The sequence below is a fragment of the Phoenix dactylifera genome, chromosome 8, assembly GCF_051530095.1.
Source record: "Phoenix dactylifera cultivar Ajwa chromosome 8, Ajwa_hap1_PhDact_Kaust_v1.1, whole genome shotgun sequence".
Classification (NCBI taxonomy): domain Eukaryota; kingdom Viridiplantae; phylum Streptophyta; class Magnoliopsida; order Arecales; family Arecaceae; genus Phoenix; species Phoenix dactylifera.
Window position 1 is genome coordinate 21,192,478 of NC_143197.1, and position 14,662 is coordinate 21,207,139.

Consider the following 14,662-nt stretch of genomic DNA (forward strand, 5'->3'; position numbering starts at 1 on the left):
AATAATAAGCTGAAATTGTTTTAAGAAAATTCTGAGTTTCTATTCTATTCAAAAATTCTGAAAAGAGATTTGAGGGTGAAGAACTCCAAAAAAGTAGTATATTCCTTTCCAAAGGGTAGAAAAAAAGAGGGCATGAAGAGAATAAGTGATCTACTGATTCGTGTGCTTGATGACATGAAACACAAGCTCCAAAGCTCCTATGACTTTTTTTTAAGGATATCTTTGGTATTTAATTTTTCCTTCCAACAAAGCCAAAGAAAATATTTGCAATTTAGAGGTACATCAAGACTCCAGATTGAGGAAGCAAACCAACATCTAACTTCCCTAGTATTGAGAAGTTAATAAATACATGCAATGGTGAAGTCACCTTTGCTATCAAGTTTCCATACCGGCTTATCTTCATGTAGGTTCAAAGTTATCCGTTCAAAAGATGAATTCTAACGTCTTGAGATGGTTGAATTGGTTCCATTTCTTAAAGAGATCTACAACTGCACCAAGGTCCAAGATATAAAAGGGGTCTTTCACTTGGTGCTTCTTGGTGACGATGGACTGAATGAGGCTGATTCCACCTTCCCTTGAGCCCCTTTTGAGGTTTGATACCTTCTTCCCCTTGGCCCCTGGGGCACTTACGGCTCACACTTTATGACATAATATTTTGGCACATAAAATCATTTAGAAAAGACTCATATTTATAGTAAAAATTTTGGTAAATACCCAATCAGTATCCAGTACAAAACTTTGCTGATAGTTCTTGTTCCCGTTAGTTGACACCCCACTTCTAAAGGCTCAAAGTAGATCAATGTTCAAATCCTAGGCGTTGTTCAAAAGACCAAAAAAGAAAAAAAATCTAACATTTAATCTAACGCCTGATTTTTTTTCTTTGCATGGATATAAAGTTTTAATTGGGTTTATGTTTCAATCTAGATACATACATATATTTTGTATATGCATATGTTTCATGTATGTGCATATGTGTGCATGTATATGTATCTCCCTTTCATATATGAACTCCATGGCTGTACACATCAACCTCTTGGCCATTCTTTGACCATCCAATGTGAAATTGCTTTCTAGACGCAGATAGAGAGTTCAAAAAATGGAGTACTATTTTTCTGATTAGAAGCATGATAGCTGGAGTTTATGGTTTGTTCACCTAATTTGAGTAGCAATGCTGTCATGTAGGGTAGGCATTGGTTACCTCCTGACTCAAACTTGGATCAACCTAGAGATTTGGTTCTACGTTTTAATTCGATCGTTAATTAAGAATTAGAAAGATAGGTCTTGTGTGAGGATCCATGCGAGCGTGTGTTTAGTCCCACATCGGTTATTTGCTAGATAGATCTTAGATACTTATACAAGTTTTGAAAAATTATTTAAAAATTAGTGCGACATGAAGAACTCTTTACGTTGAGCCGCCCATTGGTCTCCCATTTTTTTCATCAACAATAGGTTTGTCCAGAGCCGGCCCGAGCCTTAGGCGATCGAGGCGGTCGCCTAAGGCCTCGGGCCAATGGAAGGCCCCCAGGAGGTGAAGCTAGCAAAGAGATTGAGAGAGAGAGAGAGAGAGGGGGAAATTTCTTGCGTTGTGACCAAAAGGAAGCAAAGGCCCCATATAAAACGGGAACAAGAGCCGGCTACGAGTCTTCCCCCTTGATGGAAGGGAGGTGGAGAGTTTCCTGGCCTGCAGAGGGGCAATTTGGGAAGTTGGGGACAGTAGTTTTGCTTTGGGTGGGGAGAGAGAGAGAGGGGAGGGATTTGGTTGGCTTGATACACGCCTGAAGCCACTCCTATCTTTCATCCCTTCTCTTTTTTGGTTTTGGTCTTGGTTTTCCTTCCCTCACATTACTCCTGATCCAGCAGGGCCATCGGGAAGAAAGATAGGGGGATTGGAGATGGACTTCTTGGAGGGTAGAGAGAGAAAAGGAGGGGGGGGGTGTTGAATGGCTGCTGTGCAGTGATGCTGCAATTGCTGCTTCGGTACTCACTTGAAAGGGAGATGGTGGGATGGGATTTTTATTAATTAGATCAAGTGAATCTCCCATAATGCCCCTACTTTCTTTTACAGAGAGGTTCTTTTCTGGACAAATTCTTTCCTTTACCTTGACCATGAAGTGCCATGGGATGACCTTTTCCTATTCTGCTCTTGCTTGACAGGGTAAAAATATTATCAAGCATTATCTCAATTATTTAATCAGTTTCATAGTTAAGATAATTACTTTTCTGTGCTTCCATTCAAAAATTATATTAAATTGAAAAGACTTCTTGTCTATCTTTGTTAGATTCATGTATCTTTGTTGAAATAGTGTACTTGATAACTATCTAATTTCATATCATTTTTTAAATATTTTATATTTATTCAAAATTTTATTATTAAAAAAATGCCTTATTTATTGGATTCGCCTTAGGCCCCCAAATGTATTGGGCCGCCCCTAGGTTTGTCCCGGCCTCCAGCCTAATCTGAGCCTATTGGCACCTCTCCTTCGTTTGGAGAGGGAATGAGTTTGAACCAATCTCTTTTGCTAAATTCTAGGAAATAAAACACAAGTTTCAAAAGAATATACCCCGAAACCACAAATCAGATGGCCACAAGCCTTTGGTTTGTGAGAAGGCCATCAGTTTTCTTTTTATGCCCTTTGGTTGAAGCCCATTGGCAGCACAACGAAACTGCCGTTGTCCCGTCGAAAACGCCCACCATATAAGTCCCATGAGTTAGGTGTGGAAAGCCAAGCATATTCTTTCACAAACCTGGGAGTCCCCAAAAACCATCAACTGGCTATGGTTTTCATTCGAAAGCCATCTATTTAAGCTCCTGCAACTCGAGAGGGAGGGAAGGAGGAGAAGTTAGTCGCCATGAGTTTGAGGTACATAAGCAGGATGAGCCAAAGAGCAATACAACTGTTGAAAGAGCAGCAGATGGGCTCCAAGCCCACGGCTACTCTAAAGTCCCCCAACCCCACCCAGACTCAGGCTGGAGCCAATCAGGTCAGGTGGTTCTCCGGTGCTGCCGCCGACCACTCGGCGAAGAGTCCGGCTTTAGATGAGAAGCTGAAGAGGAGGAGAGCAGAGAAGGCTGAGAATGTCATGCACCTCATCTGTTGGGGTCCCAACTGATCTTGTGATAAGAGTTGTTTTTTATGTGTTTATGAGAGGATAGCAGATATTTAAGTATACGGAGTATATCCACTCATGGATGGTGATAAACTCGTATTTCTGGTTACTCGTTAATTTTTATTTGTGGATAAACTCGCTTCCTGGTGGATAGCAGTGCTTCTGTTGTCCTTTCTTTCCCCTTCATATGAGGCTTTGAGACAATTACACTACTTTGTTCGCTTGGCCGTGCATAATAAATATAAGAAGGGTAATATGATAGCCCGTGAAGGGATTGAATGGATTATGTCTGTAACCATTATTTTTAAGCAAAACCATGATTATCCGCCACATTTTATTGAATGGAATGCTGTAAAAAAGGCTTAATCCTAAAGGAGAGAAGCAGTAGAGGCTCTTACATGACATTAAATAACATCCTTTTTTTAACCTCTTTCCTTTCATGCCACCATACGTTTGTCAATATAAAACATCATGAGTTGATCTCAAGGAAGTAAAGACAGCTATATTGGATTGTCTTATTCCACTTATCGATATGCCGTGATTCATCGACTTCATGAATCAAGGAAAGAAAACATGCAAAAGAATCCAGAGCGCCTCATGCCACCCAAATATTTGACTGAATTATATGAAAGGTATGAAAATAATAACTTTATTTCCATGAAAAACCCACTGTACAAATTATGCTTCTATCTCCACCAAAAAGAAAATTCCTTTACGAAACTTATACACAAAACTCTCCTCATCTCCAAATATTCAGATAAACGATATGGAAATCTACAACCCCTTCAGTTGGGGCCCCAGAAGCTCAAGAACATGACGGTCCGCAGCGCCTCCTCGTTCCGTTTCCGCTTATCCTCACCGGCCGTAACCCGAGACTGGAGATTCGACGAGGCGGTGGAAAGTCGCCTCGCCCGCCCGGACGCAGAGGAGCTGGCGGCGGTATCCTTAACCGACCTCGACGCGTGGTCGCGCATCCCCTGCGCCGCCCTCGCGCCGCTCTGGACCACGATCCTGCTCATGTACCGCAGGCTCATCCAACCGTCCAATACTCAATGAATCGGAAGACCGTCGGAGATTTCTGAAGTGGAGGATCTCAGATGGAGAAGAATGGAAAAGCGTTATCACTTTAAGAAAAGCTCGGAACTTAGAAAGTGGGATTTTGGATGGGAGAAGGTTGACAGCAAGAGAGGTATGGTACCTTTATATATAAAGATAAGGCGGAGTTCCGGTGGGCAGGTATCAATGGTTTTGGATGGGAAACAGTGGCTGGAGTTCCGGAGGGAAGTGAAAACGACGGGCTATAGCCAGTGGATTTCGACGAGGAGGACACGGGGATTCGGGGTGGATTTGGACGAGATACTGTCGGTTTTGGAAGTGGGAATTTTCTGGAAGTCGGATTCCGTGTTTGCGCCGCACGTTTATTGCGGCTGAGGGGGATTTAGTGGTAACGGAAGGGATTTGACGTGGCCTGGTGCTTGGATCCGGGAAAACCAAGGGCTTCAGTGGAGAATTTGATGCAATAAATTTCTTGTACGTCTCCATAGGAGATAAAACCAAGGATACCAGCCGTGTTTTTCCCTCGTTTTTATTAGGCCAGGTGGGGCTAATCCCAAATCCGACGGAGCCACTCGCAGAGTCAGAAGATTAATTAATCAAAGAAGGAAAGGGGAGGCCAAGGGAACCGAATTTCTGAACTGTTGCTTAGAATAAAAGTAATAGTGATTATAAATATTTTCGCTTTTTTACTGCATGCTATATAGAAGAGAAAAGATAATGGTTATTATGTCATGTTATTTGATGTTTAATATTCTATTATAATACCAATAAAAGTTGCTTTACAGAAAAGATTGTAACAAGAAAATATTGCTCCATATTTTCTGCTGGGGGTTTTAGATCGATGGCTACAAAATTAAGGTTTAGACAATTAGAAAATTTTATGCTCCTGCAATTCCTAAGATATGCTAAGATTCAGAAGTGTTTAACCTTGGCAAGTTAGAGAGAATTTCAACTCTCTCAGAGTAATTGGAGAGTAATCAATGGAAAGAGTTTTTCCAATTATTTTTTATATAATAATTAGCTAAAATGATCTTGATGATAAATTTCCTTGTTAGAATTTTAGAAATGAATTTTCAGTACTTTGCTCTAATTGCTGAAAATATATAGAATATGGGCTAAGTAGTTCTAATAAATATTGGTTTCTCCTGGCTAAAAAAGCCAAATATAACTTCTAGTGAGGAATTTAATAAAAGTAACCATAATATAAATGCTTTTCACCATCAGTTTCAAATTGACAGCCCTCCACAGCAAGTAATATATCAGAACATGGAAAATGGGCAAAAAAGATCTTGGGCCATCCATAAAATTATAACGAACATGTTCCAACTCGAGAAGGTAGAGAAACCTTATTAGCTGAGGTGAGCTATGTCTATATCCTCTGGAAATTTGAACGTCTCTGCAGCGCCAAACTTCCTCCTCTCCCCTTCCCACTCATCTTCAGAGTCTTCGCAGCTATCTTCATCATCATGATGGCTGCTCGCTGATGAAGGTGTTGAAGGGTCATGGATACTTTTGGATCTGCAGTGGTTAGTTGCAAGCATTTTAACCTGACCAAGATGGGAGATCTCCACAACAACAGTGTCATCATCCATGGGAAGAGGCTGCTTCCAGGGCTCCCCATCAATTCTCATGTATGTGTGGTCTGCTGCGCCCTTGTGGAACTCGAAGCGAATTCGATGTGCCTACAAGCAGAAACAATGGACTCAAGTTGTGCATGAATTTTTTGTCGAGTAATGCATGAGTTTGACCAGAATATCCTCTAGTGGAAGTTCTCATTGTTCTGTAACAGCATTAAAAAAGATGCACAATTTATAAATTTCAATAACTAGTTGTCATGGATCATTATTTCTGATGGAATAGAGAGCAGATCATTACTGATACAGCAATTTGCTCGGATAAGAGTGGAAGGTGAATAATGATACAGATAACATGGTTAGTTGAAACAGGAGATTAACATACCTGTGCAAGACGAGTTCCATGTCCATTGGGAGCAAGCAAAACAAGCCCATGCCAAGCATCTCGAAAGCCAACAACCTCAAGAAGGCCATCATCGACATATGGTGCAGTCAGATCCCTCTATAGAAGACCACAATCAAAGTTTCAAGGGATGTATTTGATAAAATTTTGTCCCACAGAACCGTCTGATTATAATGAGGGAGGTGTAAGAATGGTAAAGCAAACTCACATCTCGTGTTTTCCTCTGATTTGGAGTTCCCCAAGGATTTAATCCTCCAGAAAAGCTTGGTAAGTTAAGACAAACTATCGATCTGATGCTGCAAAAAATTAAGCAGTTTACTTAGTTGGATGACCCTTTAATGTTGTGAAATAATCTGCGACCGAACATGATTACAAACAAGCAGTATATCTTGAGGAGTATATCAATGTGGTGCATAGAGTCTACAGCCGCTTTTCAATCATCCTCCCATCTCAAAACTACAGACATGGCTGGTCTTAAGAAACACCTAAAAGCCTAAAAGTCAACCAAATTAAGCCTGTATTAAAAGGAGGTCCTATTCTTTGGAAGTGCTTCCAGCAACAAGAATTTGGTAGTCTCACAAATTTTTTCAGGCAATCACATATCCATTAAAAAAAAAAAATCAACATAGCAGCACAAAACAAAATTAATATACAAGGAGGTTGTGTGAGAGTATGTTGTTAGGTGAAAGAAAGGGGAAAAAAATATACACATTAAAATCTAGCTATTATATAATTAAACCACTTGGAGTAGGGCATGCAAAACTGGCCACCAATAAGTATCCACAAGGTATATGCTTTTTATCTTCTTCTGGAGGATCCTGCTAAGAGAAAGAGGGGAGCGGCACTGATAGAGAGATAGAGAGAGACTCCCCCTTTCTCTGCATTCCCACTCTATCCACAAATTTATTAAATGATTATACCAGCTGAAGCATACATGGTTGTAACTTGGAAATGAATGAAGAAAAATGTTGCGCCATCAGTTTACCTGTGCGGAATATGGAGTTCTTCCCACTGGCCCGGTCTTTTCATGAGCTTCACCTTTGCAAGCTGAGCTATGTTCCTGCATAAACATTAAAATTAAAACTGAAAAGACCGATGCATGTTATCAGTGGTATTGGATTCTAGTAAAGTTTAGGCTGGAGATTTAAGCATGAAACAGCAGAACTGCCAAGTCCCTACTGTATGGGTAAGATTCTGTTAGTCCTTTCTCGTCATCCTCCATGCAAGGCCAGATGTTTATGTTGAGGACAGAAGTTTCATTCTAATAAATTAAGCATGCAAGGATAATAGAAGTATTTCAAATATTTTTTCACCAAAAAAAAAAATAAAGCCAGTATAAAGGTGAAGAAATTTGCTCAGATATAATATCTAAACCAGCATAAATCATGTGTTTAAAGAATTAGTTGTATAAAAATATGTTTCTTGAGTGTATGTTAAAGCTGGAAATAAAGCCAATAAGAAGACTGCGCTCATTCATGTTCAAGTGTAGCCCTGGATCCTTCAAAAAGGGAAACTTTAGCATGTTCTCAGTGGTAATTGAAATTGCTTATTATAGTTTAGATTGCAGGAATATAAACTTATAATTTCCTAACCATCATGAACTTCATTGGGCTGAGTTAACAATGTCAGAAAATGATGACTACTCTTTCAGTTAGTACACATTATATAAACCAGAAACAAATATTTTACCTTGAAGAAGGATGAAAGAGAGAAGCACAAAACCATCCTTGTGTACATCCAAGCTTCGCATAGGTACTCTGCACTATGATAATTATGTTTATTAACATTTCCTCAAAAAAGCTTGGCTTTGCATGATAGAACGCACATCATTTAAAATGCAGTTAATAATTTCACACTAATGCACTGGTACCACACAAATTTATCTGCATCAGTCAACAATGAAGTTTATTCAAAATATTGTAGAATTTTGACAAGTTTACCAAAAGCAATAAATGCATGAGTACCTATACTTAATGGTTATATGGCGGAAAGAAAAAAGAATAGCATTTTGTGGACCTCCACAAGAGCTTGCAGCAAGACAAATTCATTTTCATACTAGGCTAAATTAAAGAATGGGAAAACAATTTCTCCTTGGAAGAATATTCATCTTGTTGTATGTGTACTACAACAGCACATAACAACAAATAACAAGAGAGAATCTTCTTATTTCTGAACCAACATGAAGAAAATATGACCTGATTAACTAACTGGTTCTTGAACTTTTCCGGGTGCTGCTTCCTCTCAGAGTGAAATGCATATGATACTTGAGCATCCATTCCTGTAACAACAGGAAATTTATCATGCACATAACCATGTTGCTCAAAATTTTAGTTAAAATAATCATCAAACGACATACCTGACTGGCATATGTTTTGTCCCTACTCACAGATTTAGTAAAAGAGAAAATAAAACACTGCATAATATAAGAATAAGAAACATAACATCTCAGTTTATTGAACAATATACCATTTCTGTTTTCAAGTTCAATCATGCTAAGCTTGTATTTCAACAAGCAAGCATATTTTCCAGAGCAGCAATGCTTCAAACATTCTTCATATTGTGCTTATATTGCTAACAACTCTAGAGTTCTAAAGTGCTTACTGGCGGGTCACCAACTTGACCTTTACAACTTGCGGAGACAACTAGTTGTTGCACATCAAGGTGAATATATGATATCTACCCAAAATAGCCATTACCTAAAAGCTGCTTGCTACCACTTCATTCAGATTCGCCCTACAGTAAGCTTTTAAAATGAAGTGAACCAAAATGGTGACATTTTAAACTTAAAGGTGAAGATGAGGAAGCAAGAATACATGTTGTCCATTCTATAGAAGCATCGGCAGATAAGCTCAAAGCAAGATGGCTATATATACAAAAAGAATTAGTCACTAGACTCCTTTATGTGAAGAGATAATATGGGCACCATGAGACCTCACTCTGCCACATTTTGACATAGCACTAGGACATCGAGGGTGTTGATTTAGTATTTCTTCCCGTCAGTATTCTCTTTTATTATTTTTTTTCTTTCTTTTACATGCACATCTCTGAAATCATGACTAAGCAAGTTGACCTAGATCATCGAGAATCTCATAGACGAACAAGCAAAAATCCCAAAAGACAATTAAATAATGTGAATAAAAAATAAAACTAAAAAAAACTAGCATTAAAGGTAAACGAAAGTTGATAAAGATGATTGTTACAAATTATTTTAATAAGATAATATCAGGATTTGGAACTTGTGAATAAGGCTATTTAAATAAAATGTTCTGATATTCCCTTGCAATGAGACTATATTTCTTACCCATACTAAAGTAGTTCCAAAATCCCCCACGGAACGTGTCATAACCTTCCTGAGAAGAGGTAAACAAGAACAAAGAACTTAAATTATTTATTAAAAAGAAACAGAATAAGAACTGATGGTATTGGAACCAAAAGTTTAAAATTCAAAAAGGGAATTACATATCACCAAGTGTGAGATAGTATGAATAATCAATAGAAAGAGTAAAAAAGGTCAAAATCTATAGTTAACCATGTAAGCAAGCTGTCACCACTGCTTGTCCATCAGCATAATCCAATAATTATACAAGTCACATGGTAATTAGTGTTTTGGCTGATTAATACTTTTCAACACAATAAAGTAGTTTATAAAATTGTTCAGACAAGCATAAAAGCAGAAGAGATTTCCTTACCACATTAAGCGAGTCTGAGCTAGAGACACGGTGAAATGCATGCAGAGCATGTGGAAGCTCTAGAGGAGCAATTGGATCACAGGAACCATCCTTGGGAGCTCGCATCCTCATGATAATATGCCAGCTGAGGTCAAAAAACATAAGCAATTAAATCAAACATTGTGCTTCAGATATCTATATGGCATGCAGGAATATTCCTCCATTCTTGCAAACATTATTATCAGATTACGAAAAAGTCAACTGTAAAATGGAGAAAGCAATTATATCAAAAAAGGAAAAAAGAAAGTAACCAACTCATAATGAACAAAAAAGCTAAAATAGGTAGACTATGATAGAATTCCAATAGATATAGTAATTGACCAAATGTTTATCATGGTATGCTGCATCTAAGCAGTGGAAGCACCTTCCATCAAGGCACCAATAAACTAAATATTACCGTGGACATTTGACCATATATATTTCAGCTTTGGGTCAAGAATGGAATAGCATGTACACAGTGTTAGAAAAATGTCAACTATGTAGTATATTTTACATATAAATAATAGCATCATATGTTGCAAAATTACACAAACCATAAATACAGGAAAAATCCACCATGTTATAAGTAAAAAAATGGTTTCTTAAGAGCATTGGCATTAATATATCAGGTAAGATCTGATCTAGGTCCGTCATAAATAGTAACTCATACTTAAATGTTTGGATTTGAAATTGGAGTCAAGATCTGAAATGGCAGGATTTTTCATCATGCCAGGTCGGCTTAGGCATGGCTTCATGAAAACCTGGATGTGTATTGGAACTCTAAGGGGTTCTGGATTTTCATCCTGGCACTGAATCAACTGATGTAGTTTAAGGTTCGGGTAGAGGGTCTGTACCTTCATCGTGGATTTGCAGCAGACTGTTGTGTTTTTCCTCGATACAAAAAGATGCTATAACAACGGAGCTAGAAAAAAAATTGGAGAAGCTATGCACTCACAAAAATCTAAATTACGTGAATAGAATATCACCGATGACAGACAAGCAGATAATATAAGATAATTGACGAATCATGGATTGCAACTATAAGTGCTGAATTTTAGATCCCAGCAACATCACTAGTTTAACAAAGTCGATATAAGTCATATAAAAAGTAACATTAATACCTACAGAGGAATAAAGGTGAGACACTATTTCATTCAAAGCAAATAAAAGTCCTAAAACTAAGAATAATGCGATTAGAACATGCTACCTATCAATTTGCATTTCTCTTGCTTTCATCACTTGCTCAAGAAAATATTCTACAGATTGACGATCCGTACCAGGGTTCTTCTTTCCCTGCAGTGGTAGTTGAATGCATGACATAGAATAAATTGCTTGATATGAATCAAGGAATCATTGGTATCCTGAGATAAGTCGAGCAATATAACCTGGAGGCTCCAAATTAATATTTATATTGATTAAAAACTATCAAAATAAGCCTTACTGGTTTGCATACATACAGATACACAAACACATTCAATCACTAAAAATATGTTTGTGAAGCACTAAACATGAAGTAATTTAGTAAGATTTTTCATCTCTTACTGAATTTGTATTTCTCCAGATATTTCACTAATCTAAAGAATATAGTAAATGACAGAAAAATATTATATAGTCACTTTTGCTTGTATCCTGATGAAGGATCTTGGCTTTTGACATAGAAGCATGTGCATAAAAGTTGAATGTTGTCCTCTGAAGATTGAATCAGAAGAGGCAAATCTCTGATTCCAGGATCGCCCCAAGGCCCAAAATGCCAGTCTTCGTAAGCAGTGAGAAAATGTACTAATTACAGAATAATATTTGGATCCCCAAACAAGAAAGTTACGTGGCCTACCCAACCAAATGAAAAGGGAAGGTTGTTCCCTGTTCCCAAGGGCACTGTAGCAATAGGAGGTGGCTGAGCAAGTTTAAGGTCACAAACAACTCCAAGCAGCCAGCTTGCTGTGCCATCACCACCTGCAACCTAATGAAATAATTGCATGTCTAAGATAAAACATTGGAGTTCCTTCAAAAAAAAAAAGGAAAAAAGAAGAAGAAAAACATGTAGTTGATAAAATCTGTAAACAATTGTATGCTCTACTAATTCTGGAAAATGAAGCTGTAAGGAGCACCAGCTAAAAAAGATCTCCTTAGCACCATTTCAGAGTCTTTCACTTACAATTAGTCTCAATCTCCTCTCAATGTCAGCGGCAAGAATATCTTCATTGGACTTAAGTTTTTCAAAGTTGCAGTAAAGTCTGTGAAGCACCTTATCGGGAGCCTCCTCTCCTAAATCAAAAACCTTAAATAAAAAATATAAATGATAAATTAATGCAGTGACCATAACAAATCATATTCACCATAACAGTTGGCGGATTATGATCATGAACAGCACATATCTGTGCAATCTCCTTTCTCTCAGGGATCAAGAAGTACCTGAAAACTATTGAGAAGCTCACGATACGTTTTAAGTAAATCACCTCCAAGCTGGCCACCACTTTTTGAGTTAATGAACACTATTACAGGACAAGTGGGAGTATAACTAACTTCCTCGCGCTCTGCATCAGGTACTAGTATGTAATCTGGGATATAGAAGTTCTTCAATGGCTGCTTCATCTCAGAAGAGCAGTCATCCATCCCTGAAATGAACCTACAGCAATTGCATTATAACATGGATGAGGAATTGTGATTTAATTCATGAATGTGTGGGAGCTGTCAGTGGCAGAGTTGCATGGATATGGATATAAGAATTGGATTTGGAAATGTATCCAAGTGTCTACTTGGCAAGAGGGAGAAAGAGAGATACAGGGATATGTGAGATAACATATGAATTTGACTAAATTATATATTTATATCTTTAAACATTACCTATTTTAACATTAAAGAAGTTCAAAGATATTGTTTATTAAGATCTTTCAAAATACATGTTTGCCATTCAAACTTTTCAATTAAATTAATGACTTTTAAAAAAATAATTTCGCAAAGTTGTTTCAATACCTGTATCCTTAGCAAACCTCAAAAAAAAAAAAAAAACTCATTCCTAATATCAAATTAGAGGATCAAACTCATTGTTGAAGGAGTTCGAATCAAACATTGTTGCAACAGTTCAACTCTCTTCCAATTTTTAAAAGTGGCTAACAAAGAACTTCATGTCATATATATCTGGTATCCAATACATATCAACTTGGATATGTATCCGACATAGATTTTAGAACTGAATGCATGTGTCCAGGTAACACTGATCAGTGGCATGCGATAAGTGCATAAGCAATGTATAAATTTAAGCTATGCAAATAATAAATGATATACTCAAAATCTAACAATAGCTTACAGAACCAAAGTACTTGTTAAAACAATGGATCTGTGAATAAGTAACCTTTTCCCAATTGTTAACGGGTTGACCAATCTGAAGGCAATGAGTTATGGTTATTGTAGAGTTTAGGAAACGATCTCATGTGTATTATAATCTTTTTTCATGGCTGATGAAAGGTATATTTAAGATTGTAATACACAATGCCCATAGTAGTTAAAGCCTAAGACCTGATGCAGAACTGCAGCAATAACACCTCTGAAGATAAATGAAAGAGTCCACCCACTAAACGTCCTCTTTGTCCTCACCAAGGAATATGCTAAATGTTGCAAAAGCTGTCAACACCCAACGCCATCTCCCCAATTTAGTTGGCCGAGCATAGAACAGGGTCAAGAGTATGTTATCAGATCTTTCTTTCTTTTACATACATTTCAATTCTTATTAAGAAAAGTATGCCAAGAGAGTTCAACACCAAAACCGAACAATTCTGAACCTAAGAGAGTAAATAATAATTCTTATATAATACCGATATGTTCGAGACGTTAGAGAAATTTCCCCATTCTCCAAAGATGGTAGCAGAATTCAGTTGAGAGAGAGAGAGAGAGAGAGAGAGCAGAGAAATGAAAATTGCATTCAATTCAGATACATATTTTGAATACCAGTAATCCAAATAAGACGCATCTTATCATCGAGATGTAATCAGATCACGTTAAGAGTTTTCAGAAGTCAAAAATTGAATGCCATATTGCATTACACAAGGCTTCAAACTCCATACAAACATAAAACTTTTTGAAACATGTCTATCAGCTCAAACACAAGTCATATTTTATAGAATAAGCAGGTTGTAGATGGAATCAATTAAGATAGATCGAGCATAGCTACCAACCACTCGAAAGCTACAAACTTTCAACTGAACGTGCATTCAGTAAATAAGTCATATTTGAGACGAATCACACTTCTCAAGGATCTAATGACGACGCGACGACCTGAAGATAGATCACCATTATAACCACAGGTCATCATACTCCACAATAGACTTTATCAACGACGCACATTCCCACTCTCTCTACTGTCCATTAATCAATTCAAATAACAAAAGAAATCAAAATGGCACCAGCAAACTCAGCTGGATTTCAAGTTCCAATGGAGATCTCACACCATCAAAAGAATCTAAAAAACAACATCTCATGCCTTCTAAAAAAAAATCAACTTTTTGGAAGAAAATTGAGCGGAATAACCCTAAGATTCTTGCATGGATTGAGAAATCAAAAAATAAATTCCATTGAATTCGGATCCGAGAGGCTCACCAGAGAAGCAATCCGCGGTGAATCGGACAGATCTGAGGAGAAGGTCGGGGTGCTTCTCCCGGTTTGAATCCAAGACCCGATCCGGAAGCCGAAGTGGGAGAAATTTTGACCGTTCGGGCATTTAATTGCTGGATTGGGGACAAAACAGGAATTGTGAATTTCTACGGAGGAGAAGAAGATTCAATGCTCGTTTCTCATCTTCCAGAAGCGCACGTATGCGT

At 37.7% G+C, this 14,662-nt stretch overlaps 2 protein-coding genes across 3 annotated transcripts; both read right to left on the reverse strand.

Annotated features, from left to right (window-relative positions):
* Positions 1-3,694: 3,694 nt before the first annotated feature.
* On the reverse strand, positions 3,695-4,285 carry LOC148702742 (uncharacterized). Its single transcript, XM_088703037.2, has one exon. The coding sequence runs from the start codon at positions 4,140-4,142 to the stop codon at positions 3,894-3,896; it is 249 nt and encodes an 82-aa protein (XP_088559163.2). The 5' UTR covers positions 4,143-4,285; the 3' UTR covers positions 3,695-3,893.
* Positions 4,286-5,346: 1,061 nt separating this feature from the next.
* Positions 5,347-14,662, reverse strand: LOC103717315 (diacylglycerol kinase 1-like). 2 transcript variants are annotated; one of them, XM_008805639.5, is made up of 13 exons: positions 14,442-14,662; positions 12,261-12,474; positions 12,004-12,126; positions 11,680-11,808; positions 11,056-11,141; positions 9,831-9,954; positions 9,443-9,491; positions 8,337-8,419; positions 7,831-7,898; positions 7,127-7,201; positions 6,350-6,437; positions 6,124-6,240; positions 5,347-5,846 (listed from the first exon to the last, which is right to left on the reverse strand). In XM_008805639.5, the coding sequence occupies exons 2-13, from the start codon at positions 12,459-12,461 to the stop codon at positions 5,514-5,516; spliced, it is 1,476 nt and encodes a 491-aa protein (XP_008803861.1). In that variant the 5' UTR covers positions 12,462-12,474; positions 14,442-14,662; the 3' UTR covers positions 5,347-5,513. The 2 variants fall into 2 exon arrangements, with proteins under 2 accessions (XP_008803861.1, XP_008803862.2); XM_008805640.5 differs by having other exon boundaries at positions 12,261-12,463; positions 14,442-14,586.